The 14551-nt window shown below is 36.8% G+C and overlaps 1 protein-coding gene across 1 annotated transcript; it reads left to right on the forward strand.

Moving 5' to 3' along the window:
• Positions 1-4471: 4471 nt before the first annotated feature.
• On the forward strand, positions 4472-11354 carry LOC132056350 (probable 6-phosphogluconolactonase 4, chloroplastic). The gene is made up of 3 exons (XM_059448498.1): positions 4472-4953; positions 5043-5178; positions 10668-11354. The coding sequence occupies exons 1-3, from the start codon at positions 4595-4597 to the stop codon at positions 11130-11132; spliced, it is 960 nt and encodes a 319-aa protein (XP_059304481.1). The 5' UTR covers positions 4472-4594; the 3' UTR covers positions 11133-11354.
• The last annotated feature ends 3197 nt before the right edge of the window (positions 11355-14551 follow it).

Consider the following 14551-nt stretch of genomic DNA (forward strand, 5'->3'; position numbering starts at 1 on the left):
GTATGGAAAAAAACGTAATTTTTGATAGCTTAAAAAAGAAAAAAAAATACACGCACGCACTGTAACTGCGTGAAAGGACCAAACTTAAAAAGTAACAGTTTGGTCCTTTCACGCACAGATTCTGTGCGTAAAGCCTAGTTTGATTTTTTTTTAATGGGTTAGTTTGGTTCCAAATTTTTTTTTTTGGGTTAGAAAAGTGCGGGGCTCAATTTGCTACATACGTTACATGTTAAAATTCTCTTGCTACAAACACGTATTACATATACGTGTAAAGATATAGCATTATAGCATCGGGTTATCTGAACCGGGTACTTTCGATGCTAAGAATAAATTTATATGTAAAATCTCACTAGAATTGCAGTAAATGCAGTAAACAGTAGGTCTAAACCCATAATTTAAAAAATTTAATACATTCAACGCTGTATCCATAAAATTTCAATCCTGAATCTGCCTTTGGTGTAAAAATTCTTTAGCAGCAACATAAATTCAACGAGTTGAACTAAACACAATATTTTGAAGAAAAAAAATCATTAAAATATCGACTAATTTTAATTTCAACCCATAATTGTACCTTTAAAGGTGCAAGTGGGTTCGATGATTAAAATATAAAAGTTTAACTATCAAATTTAAATCTTGGATCTGCCCAATCGCTATAGACACGAGTTAAATTCATATCATAAACATAGCACATGGGCAAATTGTAAGCCACCGGAAACTTCATAAATGCAAAGAGAGAGTTGATAATTTTGGGTATTTACGTACGTGAGAGCAACCATGACCATCATAGACGCCAAAATAATGCAAATCTGTACCATTATTCTCTTGTTCCATTTGGAGAAAAGAAGGATGAATCGCCACGGCATCTTCCATATCTCTTCTACGTCCACAAACAGACGCAAAACCGAACTTTGGACATGCCACTGACTGAACAAGAAGAGAAGTACAATTCAAAGGACTCAAAACTGGAGCCACAATAATAGTTGGCGGTGACCCTTTATTAGTCACTAATAATCTCAGTTGGTTTTCCTCATCAGTACAAGAATTTTCCACAGCATTATCACAAAATCTTGAATAAATCCTTGATTTTGGAAGTTTTATAAGACATTATGATATGTTTTTCTTTTAAAAGAAAAGGACTTAAAAGACAAAGTTCTTTTGTTCAACTTTCAATACTTTTGTTGGATCTTTTTTTCTTGGGTCAAAAGAAGTGTCTACTTATCAAATGAAGAAAGAATTAACCTTGTTTTTTCAGATTTGTCCTATTAAGTGTTATATGATCAAATCTTAATAATTATTTAATTAGGGATAGTTTAATCAAATTACTTATTTTTGTCTAGAAATTAATATTTTTTTAAGGGGCGTGCAAATAGCTAAGTGGACGCTTTTTTTATTCGAAGGGAGCAATAAATAACGTGCAATAACATGCTGTTCTTTAATATGCAAAACAAACCAATCAATATTTGATTAAGTTATTCTATATAAAATTTATTCACATAGAAAAGGATAAGAGCTTATAATAACATAAAAAGGGATAAGAACTTATGTAGATTATCTTTTTTGTAAGCCATAGTATAAAAGTTAAAGCAAACGATGTCGTTTCCGATTGTCATTTCCCCTTCTCCTTTGTTCCTTGGTCAAACGAAGCTCAAATAGCTCACAATCACCTCTCACTCTCTTCTCACATATGGAGCTATCACTTTCTCATCCCCTCTTCAACTCTTCTTCTTTATTCAATTTAGGGGTGACAAATGGGTGGGTTTAGTTGGATTTGGTTTGGTTGAAAATGATTTAAACAAAAATGAGTTGAGTTTCAAACCGCCCATATTTTATGTGGGTAAATATGGATTGGGTGATAAATGGCTGGGTTGGTTATGGTTAACCCATATTATATAAGTGTAATATTATTTCAAGTGTCTGTTTATAATTTTTTTATTTTATCAAGTTAAATTAATTTTTTCATATAAATTTCGGAAGTGAGAGGCGGGGGGGTCGTGGAGGGGGGTGGGGTGGGGGTAAGATTTTTTTTTTTTATTTTTTATAATTTTTTTATAAAAGTAAAATATATGAAATTGTTTTTTTTTGGGGCGGGGAGGGGGGTGGAGGTAGGAGATGGGGTGGGGTGGGGGACGTAAATTCTTTTCCATTATTTATAAATTTTTTATAGAAGTAATATATAAGGAAAATTGAAATTTGGGGGTGGGGTGGGGGGGTCGTGAAGGGGGTGGGAAGGGGTAAGAATATTTTTTTTCATTTTTTATAAAACTTTTATAAAAGTAAAATATTTGAAATTGATTTTTTTTGGGGGGTTGGAGAGGGGTGGGGGGTCGGGGGGGTGGGGGTAAGAATTTTTTTTCCATTTTTTATAAAATTTTATAAAGGTAAAATATATGAAATTGAATTTTTGGGGGGGGGGGGGGGGGGGGGGGGGGGGGGGGGTAGGGATCTGAGTGAAGGTAAGAAAAAAATTCTCCTTTTTATAATCGCCTTTTTATAAAAGAAAAATAAAGTATATGAAATAAAAAAAAAAAATGTGTGGAGGTGGGGGGCAAATATGGGGTAAGGGTTGGGGTGGGGAGGTAAGAAAAAAAAAATTCTCCTTTTTTATAAGCTTTTTATAAAAGAAAAATAAAATATCGTTTCCGATGGCGGGGTGGGTGGTGGGGTAAGGGTGGGTGGGAAGTAAGAAAGAAATTTCTCATTTCCAAAATGAGTTGTTATTGGGTCTAGCGTGTTCTTATCCCCTCTTCAACTCTTCTTCTTTATTCAATTTAGGGGTGGCAAATGGATGGGTTTGGTTGGATTTGGTTTGGTTGAAAATGATTTGAACAAAAATGGGTTGGATTTCAAACCGCCCATATTTTATGTGGATAAATATGAGTTGGGTGATAAATGGCTGGGTTGGTTATGGGTTAACCCATATTATACATGTGTAATATTATTTCAAGTGTCTGTTTATAATTTTTTTTATTTTGTCAAGTTAAATTAATTTTTTCATATAAATTTCAGGGGTGGGGGTGGGGGTCGCATGGGAGGGGGTGGGGTGGGGGTAAGAGTTTTTTTTATTTTTTATAATTTTTTTATAAAAGTAAAATATATGAAATTAATTTTTTTTGGGGCGGGGGGGGGGGAGAGGGGTAGGGGATGGGGTGGGGTGAGGACCATAAATTCTTTTTCATTATTTATAAATTTTTTATAGAAGTAATATATAGAAAAAATGAAATTTGGGGGGGGGTGGGGGGGCGAGAGGGGGGTAGTGGAAGGGATAAGAATATTTTTTTTTTCATTTTTTATAAAACTTTTATAAAAGTAAAATATTTGAAATTGATTTTTTGGGGGGGGGGGGGGGGGGGGGAGAGGGGTGGGGTTGGCGGGGGTTGTGGGGGGTGGGGGTAAGAATTTTTTTTTTAATTTTTTATAAAATTTTATAAAGGTAAAATATATGAAATTGAATTTTGGGGGGGGGGGGGTGGGGTGGGGGGTAGGGATCGGAGTGGGAGGTAAGAATTTTTTTTCCTTTTTATAAAAGAAAATAAAGTATATGAAATAAAAAAAAAAGTGTGTGGGGTTGGGGGGCATGTCGGGGTTAGTGTGGGGTAAGGGTTGGGATGGGAGTTAAAAAAATTTCTCCTTTTTTATGCTTTTTTATAAAAGAAAAATAAAATATATGAAATAAAAAAAGAGTGTGGGGTGCGGGGGCATGGTGGGGTGGGTGGTGGGGTAAGAATTGGAGTGGGAGGTAAGAAAGAAATTTCTCTATTCTCAAATGAGTTGTTATTCGGTCTAGTGTGTTTATATGATACCCATATTTGTCCATATTTTTATGGGTTAAAGAGAGGTTCATATTTACTCACCTGAAATATAAGTGACCCAACTCACTAACATGTAGATAAAATGGGCTAATTTTTTAAATATGGGCTCAAATTGCCACCTCTAATTCAATTCAAGTTTTAAGGTTTCACAAACCCCTCTCTTCTCTATAAATATTCATCACCAAAAATTACAACTTTTCACTGGACTACACCACAAATTAGCTACTACTTCACTGGAACCTCAAACAACTATTCCTCATGCTTTTGATAATGGGTCTTCTATAACTTCATCTCAAACAGGTGACTCCATTTTCCATACCCAATAATGGGTTTTCATTATTTTTTTCTCAAAATGCGTTCTTGATAAATGAAATTGACAAGAATATTGCATAATGGATACATTGAATTCATATAGGGTTCTGAATAGTTTTGATTGAGGCTTAGTAGATTGATATAGGGAAAATTAGAGAATATATTTACGCCACCTGGCTCATATTTTGAGTTTGTAACCCGATTTAACTCATATTTTTGTGTATAAACACCTCTTATTAAAATTAATAAAAAATTATAAATTAAAATACATATTTACCATGGGACGAATTTTTATCAAACACCAGTAGGCAGTAGCACACGTGCCTGTCAGTGATCACTACCTCTTCATCGATTGCCACGCCCCACGTACCCACTAACCCCCATAAACCTCCAGCACGTTTGTTCACCCTTTTCTTTCATAGTTACCGTGGACCAATCTTTTCTCACTCTCCATTTTCCTATATATAACAAACATGACAGAGTGCGCACTGCGCTTAGCCTCTTCTTCTCGTGCTCTCTCTGCTAGCTTGCGCATCTCACATACCCGATTCTCTCCTCTCCGTCAATCTGTTCCGTTGACTTCTCCATCTATTGTTACAAAGCCACTTTCTTGGTCCCACCAACATAGGAGAATCTCAGTGTTGAGTACAAAAGCATCAATGGCTGAAACCGTGACAGGAAAAAACAAAGGGGAAGTAAAAGTGTTTGATTCTGAAGAGGAACTTGCTGTGTCTCTAGCCAAGTATACAGCTGATTTATCCGAGAAGTTTTGCAAAGAGAGAGATGCTTTTACTGTTGTTGTTTCCGGTGGTTCACTTATCAAGTCTCTTAGGTAAATTGTTAATTCTCTTTTCGTTTTTAAGTTTTTTGGGGTTGATTTTGATTTTTGATTAATTGTTTATGTTTGTTGTGCAAGTACAGGAAATTGGTGGAGCCGCCGTATATTGATTCGATAGATTGGTCAAAGTGGCATGTTTTCTGGGTGGATGAGAGAGTTGTACCAAAGGATCATACTGACAGCAATTATCTGCTTGCGTATGATGTTTTCCTCTCCAAGGTATATTTGCCTTTTTCTACAAATACTGTCTTGATTGCTTTTCTACCTATTATTTGTGAATATTTACTTGTTTCTCCCCAACTATTGTGATTTTTTACTTGTTTTGGCCAATCAAAATGTGGGACGCAGTAGGTTTACTGCAGTAGCGATTTCTTCTCATATGTTCAATCAGTTACCCCATAGTATATGCAAGGTGTGCGCAAGCTATCCCGGACACCACAGTTAAAAAAAAGATAAATTAACTTACAAGGTTATGCTAATGGTTTCAATCTCTTAAGAAATAAGGTTAGGGGGAAATGTGAACAGAGATGAAAGCACTTTATGGTGCTATCTGTGTATTGATGGAGAATACAATAGTAGTTATTAAGCTTTCCATTCATCAACTCCAGATGAAACATTTGGGAATAAGATGAGAAGGTAATCATGTTAGGCCAGTGGTAACAGGGAATGCAAATTATGCGTCCTGTAAGCCTATAACTTTCTTAGCTTAAGAAGCTAAGTTAAAACCTGCCAATGCATCAGTGAGGATTAAAATGATCTGATGGTCCCTGTTAAAATAAATTTAAATTTACATTAGATTTCTCGTCGTTAAGAGAAGCACCTCGTTTTTTTTTTTCTTTTTTAAAATTCAAGCCACTACCCAGGTTACACTCGCTGTGTGGTATTGGGGTTTTGGCATGACCTCTACCCGTCTATTCAATAACCCAAAAGAATACACGGAGGAGACATAAACCTTTGCCTACAGAATTACATGTAGAGTAAGGAAGCTAACTCTTGAGTGAAGATGTTCTGACTGTAAGGTAAAGTGAGAGGACTCCTCTCTTACAAATGATTTGAATAAGCAAAAGAACTAGCTTAAAGTAACTGAAAAGGAACTTAGTCATTAACAAAAGTGAAGCAACCTTACCCGCAAGGGTGGCTCAGTTGGTTGAGCATAGGGCTTCCATAGTGGAGGTCTCGGTGGTTTGAAAAGCCTACAACAGCAGGGGATTTGCCTTCTGGGTCGAGCTCGTCGTACGGGGCTCGCCTAGTGTGGGTAATCTCTTCTGTGTGGTGTGTGGTTTGCGGGCTATTGCAGAGGAGCAGGATTTACCTTGTGCGGACCCGAAGGGTAGCGGCTGCGGATTCTCTTGTCATTAAAAAAAAAAAAAAGTGAAGCAGCCTTTCTTAGTTTGAACCTGAAGTGGACATAACCGCTTTGATCATTCTTCAATGAAGCTTTAGCTTTCCTTGGAAGATCTATAGCTTGTGTTAAGAACCTCTCTAGCTTAGGCTCAACTCCAATGTTGGCAAGTGTGTCAGCCACAAAGTTTGCCTCCCGATAGCAGTGATGAACTTGAGTCTGTCTCTGTCGAATTTTCTCCATATGGTCTTTGAGGTAATTCTGGGCTTTATTGCTTCCCTGGATCATATTGACCAGTAGTTTGGAGTCAGTTTCAAGAGTAATGTTGTTGTACCCATTATCTATGGACCATTGGAGTCCTTTTAAAAGAGAAGGGTCTCAGACTTGTTGTTACTGCAAGTGCCAAAGAAAGAAAAGAAGGCCATGATCATCCTGCCCCTGTAGTCTCTGAGGATACCACCACGTGCTGCTTCTCCCGGATTACCTAACAGTCGGTGTTAAGCTTCAGAGTGTTAAGAGATTGGTCTGTACAATTTGATGATCTTGATGTCCGGTTGAGGTTGAGCCCCTTCCACTTTATCATAAATATCTGCCCACTTGGAATAGGCTTCCATTTGAGGAAATTTGCTTCTCAAAACCAAGTTAACCAGGCTGCAAACTTGGTTAACTATCCTGTGTTTGGAAATGGCTACTTGATCAATTTTTTTAGAGCATCTACTCTTCCAAATGTCCCAACGAATGATTGGAGGAGTGCACTGGAGGAGGAGATCATGGATCATATTTTTAGGCTTGGTGAGCCACCACTGTATAGCCATGGTCCTAACAGTTTGGTGATGGCAAGGAATTCCAGCCCCGTTACAAAAAAATTGCCACAACTGCTTCATTTCCCCTTGACAGAACAAGTGATCAACATTTTCCTTCTTTTGATTATTGCTGCGACAGTCACATATTGAAGGGCCATGAACCCCAAATTTGTACCAATTACCATCAGTAGGGAGTCTATTATTAAGAGCCCTTAGCATAAAGAAGGAAACTTTGAAGGGGAGTTTAGGATGCCATATCTTCTTAGTGGTAAGAGACATGCTCCTTTGACTTCTAGTAACCCTTGAAGCCGATTTGCAAGTGAAATCCCCACTCTCATCAGCTATCCAGATAGGATAATCTTTCTTATTAGAGAAAATTTTGATCTTAGTGATCTGTTGCACCATCTGGTCAGTCAGGATATTTTTGAGTTTCTGACCTCTCAAGATTCAATTTAATGATCTATGGACTTTTAATATTCAAAATACTAAAGGGAAGTAAATATCCTTTTGCTAAGGTGCAATCAGAGCCAGATGCTTCTTCTTAGATAGAGCAATGCAGCCGATGTTGTTTGATTGAACGTGTGGTGACGCAAGTTGTTGGTTGGTATTTGACATTGTAGAAGATGGAAATGCAGAAAAAAAGACGGTCTTCCCCTTTCTCCTTTTATGTACTTGGGACAGGAGTGGAGGTGTAGGCTGTTTGCTTTCTCACGTTTACGTTGGAGAATTACACAATTTCTACTGTGATTTGCAGATCAACATATGCTTTGCAATGGGCTAAAATGACTGTAGACGCCTTCAGTAGTACTTATAGTGCAGAAGTTGGAGCAAGGAAAAAAATAATTGTCATACGAGGAGAAATTAGTGCTCGCCAAAAGCTTTCTGGTAAATTATTGGGAAGCGGAACCTACCACTGAAGTGTAGGGGTGAAACATTTGGTGTACTGACAAACCTTGAGCCCTGCAACCGATACCCCTATTCACCCCTTGGGTGTGGCATCTGGCTTTAGCTCCTTATAGTTTGACCCTATTTTTGGGCGCTCTCGGTTAATCATGTGCAAAGCTATTGTGCAAAATTAACCATTTATCAGTTTTAGCTTTTTCACTTTGGAAAAGAAACTCAGCGCATCTTCTGTTCCCACAAAAAGCTTATCGCCTCTCTTGTTTTTTTTTTTTCCCCTAATTGATAACCGTGGTTTCGGATCAGCTTGCTCGCACCTTAATCCCCTCTCTTGTTATTTGATAGAAAAGCAACACTAGTTAGCTGGATTGAATTTTATACTTCTATGATCACTAATACATCCTTGCAAGTAAGTGTTGTAAGTCCACAGTTGGAAGTGGACTTTAGACTTTTGTGTGTATGAGGGGAGGTCTCTCAAGAATCTCTTTTATTAAGTACATTCACTGACAACTTCTGTTCTGAGTTCATTAAGATCCCTTTTAATTTGATTTACTGTGTTGAAACTTCACCTTTTAACCATCCAAACTATATGACATCGTTATTTCACACTTGAATTATGCATGAACTTTAATAAATAGATTTTTTTTTTTTCTCATAATGAACAACAAAGATTTGACTTATTTAATGCAAGTGTATTTCACATCGGACTTCTCCGTACATCGCATTTAAATGAATATGCGGTGTATAAATGATTTTAAACAATGGAGCAGGTCCCCTTTTATTTTTGTGGGGGATTTATATTATGAATAATGATCAAGTATTAGCAAACTCCGTTTCTCACTACTACTATTGCTTTATTTGCTTTGTGTGTCTGCCTTTAGTTGTTGTTATTTTCCTTTCATTATCGTTTGAATTACTTCCTTTGAGCCGAGGGTCTATCAGAAATAGCCACAAAGGTAGGGGTAAGGTCTGCATACATCTTACCCTCCCCATATTTGTGGGATTAGGGCATGTTGTTGTTGTTTATTAGAAAAATACTTCAAACATCTAAAATTGTAAAGATTTCTTAATGAGAATGATTTGGAGAGCTTTTGTAGCTAGAGGAGTTTAGTGGGGTTAAGTGTTAGAGGATCAATTGAGAAGTAGTTCAATATAGCTTAAGCACAATGGTCAATTGTGCATGTTGTAAAATTTAATGAGCGCAATTGGCCAACTCAATACCTCATAGAACTGCTGGTAATATCAATTAGACACTTGAACTTAATGTTGACTTTGCTGAATTCCATTAGAAGTGGGCTTGAATTGCACCTCACTCTCAGTGCTCTTCGCCAACTCCAGCAAGTTCAATGGGCTTGCCTTGACATCTTATTTGGCAGTCCGGCCAGCTCTAAAGCATAAAGCATCTAAAATGAAGATGGTTGCGAGCAAAATTATATTAAGAACGTAATTGATCTATTTTAATTAAGAAAAATAACTGTGAAAAACAACGAAAGAGAATTATATTAAGAACGTAATTGATCTATTTTAGTTACCTTCATCGCATCCAGCACCTCCAAAAGCATGTAGTGTTTCCTAGTATCCATCATGTCCATCCCATTATGTTGTTGTTGACGTCGTTACTGCTTTCTATTTAATTGGCTTTTGGCTAGAAAGCTTCCAAGTAATGCTTGAAGACCTAAAATTTCGTAACTGAAAGAGTAACTATTACTCCAAATTAAATATTCCATTTCCTTTGCTTAGATTTTATACTCTTATCCAAATGTACCAACTCACGACATCATAAAACAAAATACAATCTTGATGTAGTAACCAACAACAAACTAAAAGTAAAAAGGGCAATACAACTTACCTTGCATTTTTTTGATGGCTCGAACCCGTGACCTCTTGGTCACATACGCCAAGGCTCCCCTTCAACAACAAACTAAAAGTATAAGCATAAAATGACTAAATTAATCCTTTAAGAAAAGCTATATATATGCTGGTGGAAAACATGTTGAGGATTCCTCAAGTAAGCATTGTCTTTTTGTCTCTGTGTGGTTGCTGCCACTGAGAGTCTCTAAGCCTTCCAAGAAGAGATGAAATTCTTTTTTGTAATTTTGCCGCAAAGAAACTACAAATGCCTCCTTTGATAGCGATATTTATCAATTTTGCTTCAAAGAGACTATCAATGCAAACAAAAATTAGTATTAGCAAACAAGCCAATTGCTTCTCCTAAAACGTCTGAATTCATAAAGCACTTATATTGGAAGATGAGGAAATTCGCAAAAGAAGATTACGATGATCTAATTGTAGGGGGAAAAAGGAAGTTTGCGATGTAACTACTACAGGAGACGTGTCTGATTAAAAGAGTTACAAACGGTCACAGTGACTTTCTTTAAGAATTTTTTTTTATCTACTTTCTTTTTTTAAATAATTATCTAGTTCGCTTGTAGTTTTGTTTTTTATTTTTTTATTTTCTATTTTTAAATTCTAATTTTTGTGGTGATGACACTTGTCATCCTACCATTCTTTTGCCTCTCCTTTTCTATATAGATAGATACTTGCTTCACATGTGAACTGCCTTCGTTATTTGATCTTATTATGAATGATGATAGCTGTTACATCATCAGTATTCTCATTTCACATCTTTAATTCTGTCTACCGCCTTTACTTCTCTTGGACAGATACCTATTCCTGCTGGTCATGTGTATGCCATTAATGAGGCATTATCAGCAGAGGGTGCAGCAGATGATTATGAGACTTGTCTAAAGCACTTAGTTAACAGCAATATTGTAGACATCTCTAAAGAGAGTGGATTTCCAAAATTTGATGTGATGCTATTGGGTATGGGTCCAGATGGACATGTAGCATCCTTGTTTCCTGGGCATCCTCTTGTCCATGAGAAAGAGAAGTGGGTCACCTTCATCAAGGACTCTCCAAAACCTCCGTCGGACAGGATTACATTTACATTTCCTGTAATAAACTCATCTGCAAATATCGCACTTGTAGTAGCAGGTGCTGGGAAGGCAGATGTAGTGCATAAATCGCTAGGTGATAGTGACCGTTCTGATTTGCTGCCTGTGCAGATGGTTTCACCTGAAGGAGAATTGGTTTGGTTTTTAGACAAGGCTGCAGCTTCAAAGCTGTAAGGATGAAGAAATATGTGAGTTGTGAATTAGTGCTTCACTGCAGTGTGTATTTTGTAATCTTCAATACATTCTCGAGCAGGGATGTTTTTCCCAGTATTGCCAGTGGAATATTGAGGCTTCATGTGCCATAATCCAATTTCTGGCAGTTTTTCCGCATTTGTTTCTGTAATGTATGTTTTGCTACCAGGAAGTCAGTAATAATAGTACAGTTTGTGCTATTTACTTTCTTTTCATCTACCTGTTAGGCATGTGGCCAGATTCTTTAGTGTCATTAACGGTGTGTGAAATGTCAACATCAATTTATGGCGCACAGCAATGCTGATTTTACTAAATTTACTTTACTAATATATAGAAATGGGAGTTGGGAAGGATGAACAGGGAAACAATTGTAATTTTCATGTTTCATTTGGGGCAAATTTGGAGCTAAAGTCACTGCTATGTATATACGATTCTTCCATTTTTACACAGATTCTAGAATCTACTCGATCAAGATATCTCATTTCTCTCTCGTTTCTCGTTCTCTGCTTCTGGCTGGCTGTTGTTACTGCTCCTCAATTCTGATCATCGTTTTAAATTTTTGCTTTGGTTGGAGTTTGTCTTCAATGTTGCTATAATTCTGAATTCTGAGTTACAGTAAATTTTTCTTCTTCTTTTTGTGACTTTCTCCACTCTCTCTTCAATGTGTCCAATTCTTGGAAATGGAACTACAATGGTAGCTATTTTCGTTCTTCTTTGAATTTTTAGGTGATCATATGTACATTGTTTGAAAAAAGAAATAGATACCTCTATGATTTTGGATATTTGATGAACTAAAATTCGGCTTTTCTCGATAATTAAATCTGATTAGCATTTTTATTCAATTTCGAGTGATCTTCTTTTTTCTCTCTTTGTTTCGAGGTTCATAGTTCATTTGAAAAATGATTTGCCCTGATATCATTTGTTTTTGTTAGTTTCTTAGCAGGTGGTTTTGAAAAGTAAATTCTTTTCCTCTGTTTTTTCTATTTTCGGCCTTGCGGGTACTTTGGGTGATATAATATTAATGATAGGAGACTTAGTACTAACATCATTATGCACGAGATCCTTCAAGAATCAAATCAAAAGGGAAGAACTTTCATGCAATTAACATGTTTAGCAATTAGCCTGAAACAACTAAACAACTTCGATAACGATTGAATAATTTTTTCTTCAATCCTTTTTTAGGTGTTTTAGGTGCATAAAAGAACTGTTCACAACCGTTATATCCCATATTTTTGTACATTGGGACATTTGAAGCTAGTCGCGATAAGTTTAAGGACGAGACTATTTCGGGGTATGAGATAGAGACTTTTTATTCCCGATTTTAATTAATACACGAATTGTTTATAAATTTTATTTAGTATAAAAATATTATTAGAGATTGGGGATTAATTATTTGTGATTAGATTATTAAGCAAGAATTAGTGATTAATTAAAATTAATTAAGATTAATTGGGCCCCACCCGATTTTTAATTAAAAAAAAAAAAAGGAGGGAGGGGGGGGGGGGCAGAATGATGCCACATAGGAGGGCACGTGTAGGGCCTAAAGAACTCATATATAAGTCACCAAGAGTGACTTAATGAATCATCTTCCATACAATATTGAACAAAAGAAAAAAAAAATATATGCATAACCATGGCAGCCATGGTTCGGCCAGCCATGGTTTTTTTTTAAAAAAATTTGCTTCTTGTTGTTGATTGAGTTTCAAATTGAATTATGAGTTCAAGGAAGTGATAGCAACGTTGGGTATTAAATTGCGGAAGAAGAAATTGTGAAATCGGGACAATTGACCATGCAAATTTCTCCGAGGAAATTGTGGTAAGATTTTCCTATTTTATGGTATAGTTGTATTAATAATGTTGTAATGAAATTATTAAAATTGAATTGGACGAAATCGGAAGTAAGAAAATACATGAAATTGTTATTATGTGAAATCGTGGGTTGAAATGGATTTAGAATTGCTATGGGCCGGATTGTAAGAATTTTATATGTATATCTCTCGTTGTTGGTATTTTTGTGTCAATAGAGAATAACCGGAAATTCGGGTTAGGCGAATATATAGGGGAAATGCTGCCCGATTTTCGTTAAGCCCTTAACTAATGGAAAACCCTAAACGAGGATGTATAAGTTAAAAGAACAAGTTCTATAAAACGATGGGCTACGGATTTACGAACTAGAAAGTATAGTTCCTGACGATAACGTTACCTTTATGATAAATAGGCTAAAAAGAGCGACAAAGCGAATGGTTTTACTATTAGTCGTCAACAGGTATGTAAAGTCTATCCCTTCTTTCTTTTGGCATGTCCTAGATGTAAGTAAGATAAGATATGAGCTTTGGGGTAATTCTATTCATAAGTTCCGAGCATGTTTTATGATTCTTATTCACTTCTTGACATTAGAATTCTTAAAATAGTCGAGCTACGCCTCGAGCTTTCTATATGATCGGGTAGTAAATGATACATGAAAGTTCCTATTCCCGAAAACTCTATAATGACTAATGACCATAACTTTTATAAATTTGTCTCGTATTAGTTTGATACATGTCTATGATCCCTGAGGCGTTATTTGATATAGTTCATAATGATAGTCAAAGAGTACTGAATATGACTATCGTCCTGATACTCGAGCGTTGATTAGTCTACTTATCTATTGAGTCTCAAATGATGATCTATATGCATATGGTTACTCACTACTCGCTTCGTGCATACCGTTATTACATCTTTCACCGAGTCCCGGCCGGGTATGTCATCGTGCACACTTCCACCGCATGGTTCACCGAGTCCCTCGCTGAGGCCGGCATCATATATATATGTTATGGTGTTCCGTGTTATGGTGTTATCGTGATACGGAGTTATGCCGTGTTACGGAGTCATCGTGTTCGGAGTATCCGTGTTACGGTGCCAAAGACGGGGTGGCGACCATGTTCACCGAGTCCCATAATGGGCCTGGGATATGATATATGATATCGACATGCATGATTTGTGTTTCAAAAGCAAGCATTTTGGTATCCCGGTTATTGTACTCGTTTTTCGTACTTCTTATTTCGGTCATAATCCTATTTCATCGTATTTCATGCTTTATATACTCGCACACATCTCGTACCGATCCCCTTTTTTTCGGGGGGCCGCGTTTCATGCCCGCAGTACGTACGCTCGTTTTGGTAATCCGCCAGCCAGATATCTATTCGCCCATCTTGGAGTGCTCCTTGTGCCGAGCCTAGTTTTTTGGTACAGACCTTTTTGTTATATAGATGTGTTTATCCAGGGGTACGGCGGGGCCCTGTCCCGTCATATGATACTGTTGTTACTCTTAGAGGTCTGTAGACATATGTGTGGGTCGTATATAGTTATTCGTTCGACCGACATGTATGACTTATGTGTTGGGCGTTCCCATTCGAAGGGCG

This window comes from Lycium ferocissimum, chromosome 5 (genome assembly GCF_029784015.1).
Source record: "Lycium ferocissimum isolate CSIRO_LF1 chromosome 5, AGI_CSIRO_Lferr_CH_V1, whole genome shotgun sequence".
NCBI lineage: Eukaryota > Viridiplantae > Streptophyta > Magnoliopsida > Solanales > Solanaceae > Lycium > Lycium ferocissimum.

What these genes read in the sequence shown, in the direction of transcription:
- LOC132056350 (XM_059448498.1), top strand. Translation starts at nt 4,595, where the DNA reads ATGACAGAGTGCGCACTGCGCTTAGCCTCTTCTTCTCGTGCTCTCTCT. An exon ending in TCACTTATCAAGTCTCTTAG is followed by an intron (nt 4,954 to 5,042) that starts GTAAATTGTTAA and finishes GTGCAAGTACAG; the next exon opens with GAAATTGGTGGAGCCGCCGT. An exon ending in ATGATGTTTTCCTCTCCAAG is followed by an intron (nt 5,179 to 10,667) that starts GTATATTTGCCT and finishes TCTCTTGGACAG; the next exon opens with ATACCTATTCCTGCTGGTCA.